The following is a 16,198-nucleotide window of genomic DNA, read 5'->3' as shown; positions in this document are numbered from 1 at the left end:
ATCTATGCCCTTGTGTTGAGCTAAGGTCGGTGGCTGACTATGTTGACCATCAGAGATGGACTTGGACCAAAACAAGTCCAAAAACCACTGCCTTTATAAGAACCATCATCTCAAGCAGACAAACAGCTTGATTCAAAACACATTACTTCCATCTAGTATTGAGCACATCTCTGAAGAAGTTTCTCTCTTTATAGTGGGAGGCTTCCTACAGGGTATTGGCAATCAGAATATTCGTATGATTGATATGAGTTTTATTGTATAAATGCATATTGTATCTGTACTTGATGACTTATTTCAGCAAATATCTTACCCTTGCCTGACTTGTCACCATGTGAGCAATTTTGTAGGTGTGGTGCATTTTTATATGATCTGTCATAGTTAATGTTTTGAATACAAGCTTGTTAGCATGACGTTTAAGAACTAAAGCCCAGGGAAGTAGAAAAAAACAAACAAAGAAACCTTTGCCTTTAATAGGAAAATGTGCCTAATTGTAAGGAATATTTGTAATCTTATTTTTCTGGAAAAGTTCAATAGAATATATGGGCATAGCTTTAGTTTACTATAGATCAACACATAAATGGAGTTAGGTACTCAAAAAATCATTATTGACACAACATCTCTATTGCCTTACGCTTTTCGTACTCCACTTAATGTGTTGATATATATACGGTTCTTTGCTCCCTTTGCTGAGGGACTCGGGCTGGACTTATGGAATAACTTTTTATACTAGTATACTGTGGGTAATGTATTATTGCATTTTTCATGTGAATATAGCTTTAGTTTCCCTTTTAAAGGCATATTGAAATACCTTCCTAAGTGGTTTTCCGCAATTAATCTATATTGCTGTGTATAATTGAATTGCTGTGGGTGTAATGTCAGCAAAGGGGATGGCATTTTCAGAAGACCGTACACACACAGTAGTGCAAATATTACCGTGGCCAACAAATTTTACTATGTGCCATCATCCTTAGTGGGTGGTGGGCCAAACTCTGCCTGTGGTCCTCCCCACCCATAACTTCAACATGCTGCTATTCCTCCCCCAGCTGTTTGCTAATTGCTCATTTATATAGTCTTACATGCCCCGCCCCCTTCGGTAATGTCAAAGGTAGGTGGGTTGGGTCAGTTTTGGGAGAAGGTGGTTTAGGGTTGGGTGCGGGTCCACATTTTGCCGGCTTTAGTCCTTATCTTTAGTAAATCTTGGGCAGCATGCTCAGTAAAAGCTGACGTTCTGCTTAGAAAAGTATCGGCTAATGCTTCAAATCATAAGAGCTGGCGATATGGTTTACAGGGCTGCCTCTGGGGGAAACATGGGGGACAAAACAGAATGTTTTCATTTTAAAAAAAAATTACTCTAAAAACTGTGTACTACTACTACTTTAATGAAGGGGAACAGCCCCTTTATTTCAATAAATGTCAACACCCCCCCCCCCCAAACCCTTGTGTATTGTTATGTGCAAGTGTAAGGCACAAGCTTGAGCCAAAATGGGACAGAAATAGATGTGTGAGAGCAAAGGGCCTGTATGCCAGGTTACTCATTAATGACAGGGTGTGGTGGGTATTGCCACACATTTCTCAAACATTTTGGAATGAAGTGCGCTTTCTGTCTTGGAATCAAACGGCAGGCCTACAGATAGAGATTTATTATACCCGAATGACATGATTGTTAAACTTCTAATTGGCAGATTCTGTTATTGGCGTGCAGCAATTAAACCCTAAGCACATGCCTGACAGCAGCGATGAACGGAGCTATTCATGGGTAAAGCCCCTCGCACGGTGTCATTACTGTCACTGCACAGCTCAGGCCTGGCTCCCCATGGACACACTGATCACATTAGTTGCTGTTTAGTCAGCTGAGTCACGGGAAAGCTGCCCAACTGATATATGTCACTAGCAAAGCAAAACCAGAGCCCAGAAACACTTACAACTCCTTCCATAGCTTGGATCACAAATGTAAACTGTACCCCAACCTACTGAAGGGTCGCCACACCCCCAGCTCAATGTAAACAAGAGAACCTGCTGCGTCTGCTCAGGCAACAGCAAAAGTATGCAGGCATGAGATGGTACACCATGTGACATAAGCCTGGCATTATTGTGGAAACCACAAAATTACTTTGCCCTGAATTACCCATAGCCACTGTTGGCCCAACACGTGAGTATACATTTCAGCACTGAAATCCGCCCTGTGTGCCTGCCCCCAGGCCAACACTGTGGCTCCGGATGCCGACACAGGAGAGCACTGATTCAAGCATAGGGGTAGATTACAATAAACACAGGCTGAGAATCCACCACGTGTGGTGAAGGTTTCACTTAACTAGTAATACATATATGCTCTTATGTATAGAAAGGTGTCGGTATCCCTTTAAGTAGAGATAATTTACGCTAATGTCCCATGGAGAGATTAGTCGCCCGCGATAAATCTCTGCCACTGCGGGTGACTAATCTCTCTGAAATGCCTTTCCACAAAGGAAATCGTTTGTGGAAGGGCCTACACGTTGCTTCCCTTTGTTGCTGGTGGAAAGGCATTTCGGAGAGATTAGTTGCCCGCAGTAGCAGAGATTCATCACTGGCAAGTAATCCCTGTGGGCCATTTGCCTAAGTAAAGATAAACAATGGTTTGATGTCATTCATAGTTCTGTGCATAGCTATAGAAAAAAAACCAAGTCATGTTAAAGGGGAACTCCTACTTCCGAACCAGAATTTGTTATAAAACCCGCCCAACACAGAAACCCCTTCAAAAAGTATGAATAAATAGCATTTTTATTTGCTGAAATCCAGCTGCAGAACAGGCATTCTCTTTCTGCTTCGTTTTAAATCCTGGCAGAGGAAGAGGGACTAAAACATTGAAGTTACAAATTGTAACAACTTCTCCACAGCTTACAGACAGCATGCAGGAACTACATAACCCACAATGCATTGCGCTGTGATGTTCCTGTCATCATTGATATAATGTGTGCAGGGAATTGTGGGATTTGGAGGAGGCAAGCTGAGGACAGTCGACTACTGTTACATTTTTTTGAGTCTCACAGTAGCCAGATCAGCATGGGAACAGGGGGCCGGGCTTAGGGAACTATATTATTATATTATAAATCATGAAAGACTGCATATTTTTAACTGATGTTTAATTGATGTATATTGCAAAGTTGCTTGGTTGGCATTTCCCTTTAAATAAAACTGTAATGTAACTAATAGATATTGAATATATAGTGCCCCAGAGTTCCATTTTTATACAGGTCAAGGAACACCAAGGTGACTTCTAATATCCTCATATTTTACAACAGGGGCTTTACTTATTTTAATACAGCTGTGACAATCGCTAAATACCAATTATAACTGATGACATCACTAAACACCGTTTATAAGGTGTGAGCAGGATCAGACTCTGTTGCCACACAGGAGCATAAACAATATAAAACAAAGCCCCTGCCACACAAGGGATTAACTAGGAGTACGTTCCTTCTCTATTACTGGTCTCCTCCCTCCCCCCCCCCCCAAAAAAAATTAAAAAAAAATTAAAAAAAATACAACACCACCGACTCAAAGTACCTCTACAGAGTCCTTTTTGTTTGGGAGCACTCCAAGCTGTTCCACACAGGCACAGACCTTCCCTCCCTTAGGTTTCTGCTCTCAATCTGGGGGGACCCTCTCTCTCTCTGCTAATTATTCCCTATGTGAGACTTCCTAGGGGATTTAACCCACTCAGGGCCACTATAGATGAATGAGTAGGAGATGAATTTGAGGAAATATATCCTTTGGGAACTGGAAGCGTTTAAAGGGAGAAGTTAAAGGATATTCAGGCTCTTGTGTATTATATATACACTGTAAATAACATATAGTCACTGACTGAGTTTCAAATTATATGGAAAAGTCTACATATTCTCCCAGTTGGGTCAGGGGATTAACAGTAATATTAAAATAGTTGGGTGAGGCTCACTGCCAGGAACCATGAATAGTTTGTATGGCATATCTTTATATTCAGCGCATAGTGATGTCGTTTGTCATGTGACTCACTCAGACGCTTGTGTATAATAAGCTACACAGTTCTTCCGTCTTTGAAATAAAGGGATTGTTATTGTTCAGTAAAGTATATAAAAGCCCTCAGCCAGATGCGTAATGCCATTTTATTGTTGTAGAATGACTTGGTGACTTCTACTTTTATTTGAGAGAAATAAAAGTGTGCTTTATTTCCTGTTATATCTGTAAATCCAACAATGTTTATTTACAGTATTGGGTATATTAGCCTAGTGAGAATGTTATCAAAATATTCAGCTAATCTGAATGTTGAAAATGGATAAAGACATGATGCAAATGACCCATGGGGATACCTGTGCTTTATTATTAGTACGAAATGGTCTGTATACATTGGGGTCCTGGGGTACCTACGCAAGGCGATTCAACTCCTTCCTATGGTGCAGCAGAGCAGCTACAATATAAAAAAACCTGATCATTTAAGTTATTGATGGGTTTGTTAGTCATGTGTCTAACCAAATATATGAGCAAATTCTCATCCAATGTAGCAACATTGTGCACCGGGCGTTCAATTATTTTGGAGAGCCTGGGTGTGCGGAAAGGGTCTCTGTTGTGTGCAAATTCTCATCCAATGACATTGACCATCAGGCAGTTCCATTGGCTCCCAGACAGTTTTGCATAAGGGATAAGGAAGGGAGCCTCTTTAGCTCCTAGATCCTATTCTAAGGGCTCTGGCACACGGGGAGATTAGTCGCCCGCGACAAAACTCCCTGTTCGCGGGCGACTAATCTCCCCGAGTTGCCGCCAGTTGCCATCCCACCGGCGACAATGTAAGTTGCCTCACGAGGCTTTTTAGACGGTTTCCCAAAATCGCGGCGCCGCGTGTGCCATCCCACCGGTGACTTACATTGTCGCCGGTGGGATGGCAACTGGCGACAACTCGGGGAGATTAGTCGCCCGCGAACAGGGAGTTTTGTCATGGGCGACTAATCTCCCCGTGTGCCAGAGCCCTAAGGGGACAAATCTCCCTGTTCGCAGGCGACTAATCTCCCCGAGTTGCCATCCCACTGGTGAAAATGTAAGTCGCCGGTGGGATGGCACACGCTGCGCAAGCGATTTGTCGAAATCGCGCTGCCGCGTGTGCCATCCCACCGGCGACTTACATTTTCGCCGGTGGGATGGCAACTCGGGGAGATTAGTTGCCCGCAAGTGCCAGAGCCCTAAAGGGGAAGTGTATGTGGGGTGGAAATTAAAAAGAAATCTCACACTTTGTAGAGCTCTTCAGATTAATATGTTAGGGTTGTGCCATTCGTAGCAAATGATTTGTTTGAAAGTCAAAATACCCTGCCATAGACAATACTGAGAATTGCCTCTGCTAAAACAAACGTAGAAGCAGTAAATGATCAGCATTGTTTATTTTAGTAACTGACAAGTAGCTGCTACTAGTAGCTCTGTGTGTCTTCACCCTTTTAAATGGTTTACTTTTGTCTTTGGATATGTCAGGGTTTTGCCACATAGTAAATCACAAAAAAAAAATAATTCCCGCAACAAAATTGCACTTGTGTCCGAAGAGTCAGACACACAGGTGACACCAAAATGGTGCCACTTTCAGCACAATTGTGTCGTATTCACAGTGGAGTGCAAGTGCAGTTGGTGCTTGGTGATCGCAACAATTCTGGAGTTCTGGAAGAAAGCTGCATTGTTGGGAAAATTAGAATTGCCCTCAAAATTGCACCTTTCTGACATTTTTTTTTATCAGAATACAGTGTTATTCCCAGTCATGGGAATGCATCATTGAATGAAATGATTCAGGGAGGCAAGAAATGGTAACATTTAATTTATTCCTCAGGGAATAACTGAAATATTTGTGGCATTTACTTTTATTGACAAAAATTCTTTCTTTGATGGACAAGCTCAAAGATTTTTTCACCATAAGGAACTTTACTGTAGGCGGCCATTGTTATGGGGGTTGATCATGGGCAATGCAAGATATATGTTTTTTTTGGATGCCAAACACCAAAATTTGAAAATATTTGGCGCAACTGCACCCAGTTTGCAACAAAGCAAACTCACAGTTGAATCGGCACAGCTGCAGCAGGGACATGCACAATTGTGTCAAGAATGATCCCAGAATTCTGAAAAATAAAATTACATTATGGGGAAAAAACATGCGGTTGCATTTTGCACACTGTGTCAAGGCAGGTGAATGCACCCTTGTGTCTCCCCATTCTCTTCAGCCGTAAGGAGTGCATAATCTCTGGGGCTCCCCATTCTTTGTGGTAGTAAGGGATGCATAGAATCTATGGGTCTTCCCATTCCTTGAAGCTGTAATGCACCTCCTCATTCTCTGTGGCCTTAAGGGATGTGTAAACTCCATGGGTCCCCCAATTTTTTGTGGTCAAAAAATATGCATAGAATCTATTGGTCTTCCCATTCTTTGCAGCCATAAGGGATGCATAGATTCTCTATACATTTTTTTTTTTTATCCAGTTCAAGAATTTTGTGCGGATTTATGGTTCTACTGTCCGTTAGACTAAAGGTGGCCATGCACGCTGCAATTACAAAGGGAATTGGTCCGCTCTACTAATGTTAAGAGCTGAATCCTCAGATATGCAGGTAAAATCAAAGAAATTCTTTACCCCTATCTGATGATTCAGCATTAACGTTACAATGTTCGGCACCTTTAAAGGTGCCCAATCAAAAATTTCAGTCCTACCAGATCGACGAGATGATCGATAGCCAAGGCTTTTACCGATGTCTGTCGCCTTGCCTCCCACCACACATGCACTTTGTTTCGTACAATAATATCAGTGCGTGTATGGCCACCTTAACCCTAACCTTGCTAGATGAGTAAATTATACGTTTTAGAGACCGTTTGGGGTGTAAGTTAAAAGGGTAACATGAAGAGAGATAGTCATGTTTGGGAGGGCTGTTGTCATAGTGGTGCAGGAATCGCATATTCCTGATCGTGCTGTTATCTTTTGTGTTCAGTTGTCTAACACTTACTAGTAGGACTTATTATGAAACCAGGGTTTTGATCGAAGTTTATGGGCATACCAAACCATTTCTACTAATGCATTAATTAGCTGAATATCAGTACAAGTACTCTGCTCATACCATAAGCACTAAGCTTTTATGGCACGTACAATAATCCATGATTAATGGTCAGTGTGTATGTATTTGCATCTGCACTATGTATATGTGAGTTATATAAATAAACGCTGCTTTGACTGCTGATCATTCATAAAGAGATCTTGTTGAGCAACAGTGTAGTCATTTTGAATTGCAATTATTTGTAAGCTTGTTAGTAATTTCATATTCCCCATGAGAGAACTAAGAATGGCTTGGTTTGTTTTGAAGCATTTAACTAGATTCAGCATTATGCTTAGTTTGTCATTTTTACCTGCTCATTACACTGGCTTGTTTTATAATTGACCCCCACCTGGTAGAGTCTAGCAGAAACCAGAAGTTACTCCTTTAAGGAGGATTAACACCTTTAAAATAACTTTTAGTATGATGTAGAGAATGCTGTTCTGGGGCAATTTGCAATTGTTCGTTATTTGTTATGTAGTTTTTGCATTATTGAAATTTTTGTATGACAGTGTTCCAGTTTGTAATGTTAGCAGCTATCTGGTTACTGGGCTCCCAACTGAACCTAGCAACCAGGCAGTAGTTGCTGAGAGAGTTGACAGGAATATACATTAAAGAGAACCTAAATAGAAAGTGAAGTAATAAAAAGTAACATTGGCTATAAAGTAGTAGCCTCGCAGAACAATCGTTTTTTGGTTGCCAGGGTCAGCCCCCCCCCTTCAAAGCTTAAAAGAGCCAAGAGAAGAAGGCATATAGTTCAAAAATAATTAAAAAATAAAGACCAGTTAAACATTTGCTAAGAATAGGCCATTAAACCTATAGCATGACATTGGTGGAGCGAACAACTGACCTATTCCTAAAAACTGCATGTATGCAATTTATATTGCTTACTTCTGAAATGTTTCTTGAATACTTTGGTGCCTGCATTGGTAAATTGCACTCCTGGTGCTCATTTTACTGGCAAAAATACATAAGTCTTATGTTAATTTATGGTTGGCTCTCATAATATAGGTTCAGAATGAGAGCAATAGAGACTCAAGGGAAGATTGTAATGTTAAAGGCACACCTGCCTGGCCAGCACAGGGGGTAGAATAGGGGATGTGCCTAGGGCAGCACACAGCTGATACGGTGTTAGTATGGGGGGCCTGGGGAGCAAGGTACAAAGTGCATAAAACAGGTACAAACACCATGCTTTCTGCCTGCAGTGAACTCACATTGCTACTGTCTATTGATTTTGTCTATATATAAGCTTTGTTATTTATGAGATTACGTGTGTGTGTGTGTGTGTGTGTGTGTATGTACACACACACACAATACACATTACTAGAATCAAACATTAAACTTTTCTTTTGCATTCACATTGTTTTTGTCAATTCTTAAAGGAACAGTAACACCAAAAAATGAAAGTGTTTTAAAGTAATTGAAATATAATGTATTGTGGCCCTGCACTGGTAAAACTGGGGTGTTTGCTTCAGGAACACTACTATAGTACTTATGTACGCAGCGCTGTACAGTAGAATTCATTAATATAGACAGGACATTGCAGACAGCAGAGAAATATTATAGAATACTGTACACAAGTAAAACATACATTTTTATTTTTGGTGTTCTTGGTTCCTTAAAATGAACTTGATTTCTCACAGTGAATGATACAAATTTGAATGAAAAGTTCTAAATAAAGCCAAGCATTTGATCGGGCATTGATTTATTTAGTCTGAAGCCTTTTTCTTCCCCTAAACCCCAGATTTACATATGTACAGAGTGGTGAATTGTGGGATTCCAGCAGTCGCTATTCAACAATGTCCTTTTTGTAAGAATCTGATGTTTCTTAAAAGATGGAACAGCATGACATAATCGCTGTTCATCCAAAGAACATTCCTTCACTTGCATTGAATGTTTAGTGACCATCGGTTAGCTCCCCCTCCCAATTTTCCTTCCTTTTCAGTTTTCATCTCATTGTCTGTTTTTTTTCCCCCTTTAAAAAGTGTGCTTCTTTTTATATGAACAATCCCTTGTTTTATTTATGTCTGTGAAAATCAATAATCTAATTTGTATGCCACAAACAACATAATCATCAGGCATGACAATACTATATTGTTTTTCACAGTATGGCACCAAGAGAAGACTGCATGAAGCAGAATTTATACCTTATATTTTAAGGCAAGTTTGCGGTTATTGTGGAAACCAAGAAACTGAAGTATACAAATAACTGAAGCGCACAGTCCTCTAGTAATAGAGCACATTAGCAACATTGCACACAGTGCTCACACTTTGGGATTCCTTCTAGTTGGTCTTATCACAGACCTGGATACCCAGATACCACTGATACGACCTGCCTGGCAGGATCACTGTGCGGAAATGTGACCCTGTGTAGCTATGGGATGATAACCCCATCACAGTTAAAAAGCAATGTACAGTTTTAATTAATAGGCATTATTTTTATGTTACATTCTTATAAATGTTCTCTTAAACGCTTTTTTTTTTCTATAACGTGAAGACATTAACTTTTATATACCATTGGCAATATTTATATTACGCTTTCAGGTCTTTCCTTAAAGTTTTGTGCATTGTTGGTAATTTTGCGGAAGTACCATAATCAGCTGAAGTTTTTGACTTATACAAGGAATGTAATACACTATTTGAGACTATGGGTCAGTTCCATCAATTTGCAGTCTGTTTGCTCCTACACAAAATGTAGTCTTGCAGAACTTTTCATTGGTTCATGTGTGGAAGACCAGCTTTGTGGCACAAATATAAATGCAGGAATGCTAAGTGTTGCAGTGATGTGTATATTAAAGGGGTTGTTAACCTTTGTATTAACTTTTAGTATGATGTAGACACAATGTAGAGATCTGAGACAATTTGTAGTCGGTCTTCATTTTTTATTACTTGTGTTTTTTTGTTTTTTTTTTAATTATTTTACTTTTTGTTGAACAACTCTCCGATTTGGAATTTCAGTCACTCTCTGGTTGCTAGGGTCCAAATTACATAAGCAACCAGAAAGTGGTTTGAGTAACAATAACAACAAAATTGTTGTTGTGCTTCCTTGTTGTGAAATATATTTGTATGCTTGTATTGCTTCTGAAGTGACCCAAGGCATACATGCAGGTGCCCAAGAATTAGCATTGCCTGATATGAAAGAATTTCAGCATTTTATTTGAGATACACAGCTCTTGTTTGTAGTCCAGTATTTTGGCAAAATTGTTTATAGACTGAATGTCTTCAGAAGTGTTAGTTTTAATGTTCTGTGGTAGACCTTTCCATAGCTGTTCAGTCAGCTTCCTGAATGCTGGAAATGGGAGCCAAGCCTGAGGCTTTGCTGCTTCACCAGACATAGAAGCAGAAGATTTTGGACTGGGGGGGATTTGTACCATCTGTTATGATACATGTATGTCTTGCACATTATAGTCTATGGGTCTGTTTCTGCTTTGCTGCTCTAGTTAATATAAATGCCCTTGCCAGAGTTGGCTAGGAGAACTTTGCAAGACTTTCACCAGAATGAGCTTCATTCAAACACGTATTTTTCTCCTCTCTTTTAGTAGCCCATGGTGAAGAGGCCACATTTACACAGATGAACCACGCGTTGTGGCAGCACTGCAAGCCTAGATAGTTGAACGGCAGACTGCTGAAGCAGGATGCCGTCAACAAGTCGAGCTGGAAGCCTGAAGGACCCAGACATAGCAGAACTCTTCTTCAGGGATGATCCAGAAAAACTTTTTTCTGATCTCCGGGAAATTGGACATGGAAGCTTTGGAGCAGTCTATTTTGTAAGTAATCATGATTTCGATTTTTATAATATTATAATAAATTTACACACTTATACACAGATATAGGATCCCTTAAGCGAAATCCCATTATCCCGAATGTTCTGACTTGTAGAAAGGCCATCTCCTATGGAATACATTTTAAGCAAATCATATTTTTTTAATTATTTCTCCTTTTCCCTGTAATAATAAAACAGTGCCTTGTATTTGATGGTAACTAAGTTGTATGAATCCATATTGGTGGCAAAACTATACTATTGTGTTTGTTTTTTAGTAGACTTAAAGTTTGGTGATCCAGATTAAAGGAAAAATCTCCACAGAGTTCATTCATGACCCCTGGGGGTGTAAGTACAAGAGCAGTAAGGGGCACATGTGTTGGATGCTGGATGAAAAATCCAGTGCAGTGTCTTTACCGCCTGGTGGTAGGCAGTAAAGACAGGGCCCTGATGTGGGCTGCAGGTCGCTCCTACCTTGAGCTTCAGAATGATGTGCAAGGTAGGGGTGGGAGAGGAGGATGTCTTTGTGCCTCCCCCAACCCGCCACTTTTGAATTGAGGGCTGCATGACACAAGTAGAATTCAAAGCACAGTCCGCAGATCTCTGCACACCCTCAGGCACAGTGCAAAAAATGAGTTTCAGCCTGATACCAACTTTACCTAACTTTATACCAGAAGACCCTTCTGTTGCAGTCATACATAATAATTTAAAATCTAGATCCTTGAGAAAGTGTTTTGGAACTCTTTGACCTAGCTACTTAAGAAAGTGGGTTGGATTCCTCAGTGCGTGCAGGATTGAAATTAAAGGTGGCCATACACGTCCTTCAGAGCTATGGGCCTACCTGACTGATATGTAGCCTAAAATTGCCCAGATCGGGGGCCACACTGGCTCGTTGATGTGGTCCTCAGTCCAATTGGCCCACATACCAGCTGTTTTAATTCAGACTTTTGGCCCTAGGGCCAAACAATCAAATAAGCCTGACAAAGCTCACCATAGATTAGTCGCCCGCAGTAACGACGATTTGTCGCGGGGCGACTAATCTCCCCATGTGCCACTGCCCTAAAGGGTTTGAGTTGAGTTTTAGTACGATGTAAAGAGTAATATTCTGAGATAATTTGCAATTGGTCTTACTTAAATTTTTGTTTAGCATCTCTCCAGTTTGGAGTTTCAGCAGCTATCTTGTTGCTAGGGTTCAAATTACCTTAGTGACCAGGCAGTGGTTTGAATGACAGACTGGTATATGAATAGAATAGGGCCTGAATATAAAGATAAGTAATGAAAAGTAACAATAAAACTGTAGCCTCACAGAGCAATCGTCGCTGATGGCGTCAGTGACCCCTGTTTGAAAGCTACAAAGAGTTAGAAGAAGGCAAATCATGCAAAAACGTTAACAAATAAAAATGAAGACCAAGAGTAAAGTTGCTTAGTTAACTTAAAGGTTAATGGCAGATACCTGTAAATACACTCTTGGGGTGGATTGTGTCCTGAAAGATATCAACTATGCATTTTCAGGCTGATGTCTGCCCCAATTTCCATTAAAAGCAATGTATGGGACGTATTGAGCATTTTTCTGCCTGTGTAAAAACAATGACTGAGAAAACATGCTTTATTAGCCTAAAAGGGATTGTTCACCTTTAAGTTAACTTTAAAGGAGACATATTGGATAAATGGGAAACCCCTAACCCTGTAGGCAATTATGAATAATATCCGGTGCTGGTTTCCCTTTGGGCTAAACATTAACCCTATCTGTAACAATGGCCCCTTTATTGGAGCTCCCTATAGATCCTCTCACTTCTCTTTCCAAGTTTGAAATGGAGAGTGGGCGTGTCCTAACGGTCCCTGCCAGAAGCACAGTAGGAGGGGGAGAGCCAATCACAGCCCTGCAGTCACACAAGCACAGACAGGCTTCAGTTCCCTATCAGGTCAGCCTAGCTGCTGATTGGTTCCTATCCTACAGTGCAGGGTACGGAGGGCCGCCGGCTCCCCAGCTCATCCAGAGAATTCAGCCAGCAGGAAGTGGAACAGATGGGCGGGGCTAGTGGGGTTTTTGTGGAATTTCTCAATAAATCAGTCTGAAACACAACTTTTTTAGCACAACCCTTCTATATCTAGAGGAGTATAATTCCCTGGTACATTGTTAATTTTTATAGGATATGTCTCCTTTAATTGAGTTATAGAATGTACTATTGTTGGACATATGAATGTCCACAACACAGTTCATTTAAAGGTGAACCACCCATTTAATAGATATGTTTACAAAAATCCATCATGTATTTATTTTGCAATTTTCTGTATCAAATGGAACTTCTGGCAGTTGTACTGTGGCTTAAGAAGAAAATTGAAATGACGTTATGTCCCTTGTTTTATAAAGATCACTTATTGTACTTGTTTATAGCAGGCCATTTCCTGATAATCATGTGCTAGGGTGTGTTTCTTACCTCTTGAAAAGGAGTCTATTCATGTTCAAAAACAAGGAATAGTGAGGACAAATGTATGTTTTATTTGCCTGGGTATTCTGTTAATTGCATTTCTGCAGCAAAAAGAGCCTTTGTTATAATTAAGTGGCAGATTCTAAATGCAAAGGCAAACATGAAGCCAACCGGACCTGGTACCTTCAAACAAGACCCCATTGGGAAAGCTCTGTGGACATCAGGGATCCACAACCTCTTTTACTTGTGAACCACAATCACATTTAAGGGTGAAGACACACGGAGCTACTAGTAGCAGCTGCTTGTCATGCTACAAAAATAGACAATGCTGATCATTTACTGGTAATTGTCTCTGCATGTGTTTTAGCAGAGTCAGTTCTCAGCTGTGAAAAAGTAGCTGCTACTAGTAGCTGCGTGTCTCTTCACTCTAAGGGCTCTGGCACACGGGGAGATTAGTTGCCCGCAACAAATCTCCCTTGTCCCTTCGGGGGGACTAATCTCCCCGAAAGTAAATCGCCAGTGGGATGGCATACGCGGCACCGCGATTTCCTCGAAATCGCGGAAATTTCCACTCAAGGCAATTTCCGCGATTTCTGGGAAATCGCGACGCCGCGTATGCCATCCCACCACCGATTTTACATTTCCCTCCCCGTGGGCCAGAGCCCTAAAAAGTATTGGTGAGCCACACAAACATGAACAGAGTTCTTTAGGGATGCCAAATAAGGACTGTGATTGGCGCTTTGGTGGCCCCATATGGACTGCTGGCCTGCAGGAGGCTGTGCTTGGAGTAAAACTTTGTCTCTGTACTTCCTAAACTTGTCTCCAAGCCAGAACCTAATTTGAGGACACTGGGAGCAACATCAAAGGCTGGGTGAGCAACATAATGCTCATGACCACTGGTTGGGGATCACTGTCATATGTAAATCTTTATAAGCAGAGCTTGTAGTATCTGCTGTGACTGAACCACTTATTTGCTTTCTCTGTGCCTGGAAGACCTGTCCAGTACCATATATGTTGGTACATTTATCTGGAAACACATTATTAGAAAGTTCCTCTGCAATAATAAAACAACACCTTGTACTTGATGGTAATTAAGCTGCATAAATACATTATTGGTGGCAAAACTATCCTATCGGGTTTATTTAATAAGGTATGGTGATCAAAATTGCAGAGAGATGCCTTATTTGGAAAAGCACAGGTCCCAAGCATTCTGGATAATAGATCCCATACCTGTACTGTATGTCCTATTTTATAACCAAAGATGACAGGCTCACATACTGATACTTTTTGACTGGAGTCCTAATTGCAAAATCTAAAGCTTGTCATACGTTGAAAGATCAGCTTATTTGTCAAGCTCATCAAATGAGCAGGTCATTCCCAATATGCCCAGGGCCAAAGGATTGGCTCACAGCAATAGGAATACAGTCGGAGCGAGGACTGCATCAATCAGCTAAGGCAGTCATCACTTTGACAAGATTTTTAAACCTGTCTGATAACATTTTTTTGACCAGATATTGGTCAGGTAATGAATCAGCACCTGAAATCTGCCCATTCTTTGCATGGCCACCTTAAATTGTTACATATCTCAGCAGATTTGAACTACCACCCTTAGCTTCCCACTGAGCCTGTTCTTTATATCTCTTTTTTGCAAAGATGGTTTATTTTTTGTTATAGGTTTCTATATAAAAATATTTTATGTATGTTCTTGTTTAACCTAGCATTTTTGTTTTCTTACAAACAACTCGCCCAAGCGCTTTATCAGTAGTGTATTGAAAATGACTGGAATCAGCAACGACTTACAGCATGAGTGTTACTGCAGCAAGAAAAATAGGTTGGAAGTCAAAACCTGGGGATTTCCAGACATGTTTTCCAGACTTTCTGTAATTTGGATCTCTATACCTTAAAGGAGAACTAAAGCTTAACAAAGAAGTAGGCTACAAATGCTTAACATTTCTGTACCAGCCCATTAGCAGGGAAGATCTTTACCCCCAACGATGCCCCCTATAGCTTCCCATCTTCTTTTCTGCTGATTCACTGCCCATGCTTTGGCTGCTGTTACTTACCTGATCTTAGGGACCCACACACAATATACTGCATATGTAAAGTATAAATGTCACAGTACAAGGCTGATAAGTAATTAATTCAGATTCTCATTACATGGCAGCTCAGAATTTTATAGTAAACTCTGTAGCATCAGCTTCATTCATCAGCTATTATTAGCTGCCTAATAAAATCGAAGATGGTGACCCCCCCAGTGTGCAACTTTGAAGCCCTGAATTACTACTTCTTAGGACAGTCTGAAACTTTACACTTTTGCAGAAAGTTCAGTATATAAAATACAGCATTTCTATTATCTGTATTGTTTTTAGGGGTTAGTTATCCTTTAAGTCTGCTAGAGAACATGTAAGTACTAAATCAGCCCGACAGAATTGTTTTGGCACCAATGCAGCTTATTTAGGATCAAGTTCATTATACTGATTTATTACTGCAGATATGGGTGTATTTATAATAAGACGTGATATGCATGTGACGTTACTACCGTGACGTCGGGATGTGTGAGGTCATGTGCACGATGTAGGGGTCCACTGCCTAGGGCTTTAATATGCCCCTGACTGCAGAGGAAGAGTTTTAAGCAATTAAAAAAAAAAAAAAAATAGAATTATTGGGTTAGAATGGAGTCTGTGGGAGACGGCTTCCTTTAATTTGGAGCTTTTGGTGTAATGGGTTTTTGTATAAGTGATCCCATACCTGTTTACGTGTGAGTATATGTATGTTAAGAAAAGGCTATTTATAATATAAATTTAATATGAGAAATGTGCTGATTTACACCCTTGCTTCCCGGGCTGCATCTGTCTGCAATGATTTTGCTTGGGTGCCAGCCAATGTGATGTCAGTCTTGAGCACCAGCTTACAACAAGTGTTAACAAAAATTATAGGCTAAATTAAAAACTCT

The 16,198-nt window shown here is 40.5% G+C and overlaps 1 protein-coding gene across 2 annotated transcripts in view; it reads left to right on the top strand.

Moving 5' to 3' along the window:
* Nucleotides 1-16,198, top strand: part of taok1 (TAO kinase 1) — a 63,996-nt gene that overhangs the window by 18,868 nt on the left and 28,930 nt on the right. For both annotated transcript variants that reach the window (XM_012957134.3, NM_001122788.1), the window contains exon 2: nucleotides 10,596-10,823. In XM_012957134.3, the coding sequence (XP_012812588.1) occupies nucleotides 10,692-10,823 (132 nt within the window). In that variant the 5' untranslated portion in view covers nucleotides 10,596-10,691. The remainder of the gene's footprint in view (nucleotides 1-10,595; nucleotides 10,824-16,198) is intronic.

Source organism: Xenopus tropicalis, chromosome 2, assembly GCF_000004195.4.
Source record: "Xenopus tropicalis strain Nigerian chromosome 2, UCB_Xtro_10.0, whole genome shotgun sequence".
NCBI lineage: Eukaryota > Metazoa > Chordata > Amphibia > Anura > Pipidae > Xenopus > Xenopus tropicalis.
This window is presented reverse-complemented; position numbering and strand designations above follow the sequence as displayed.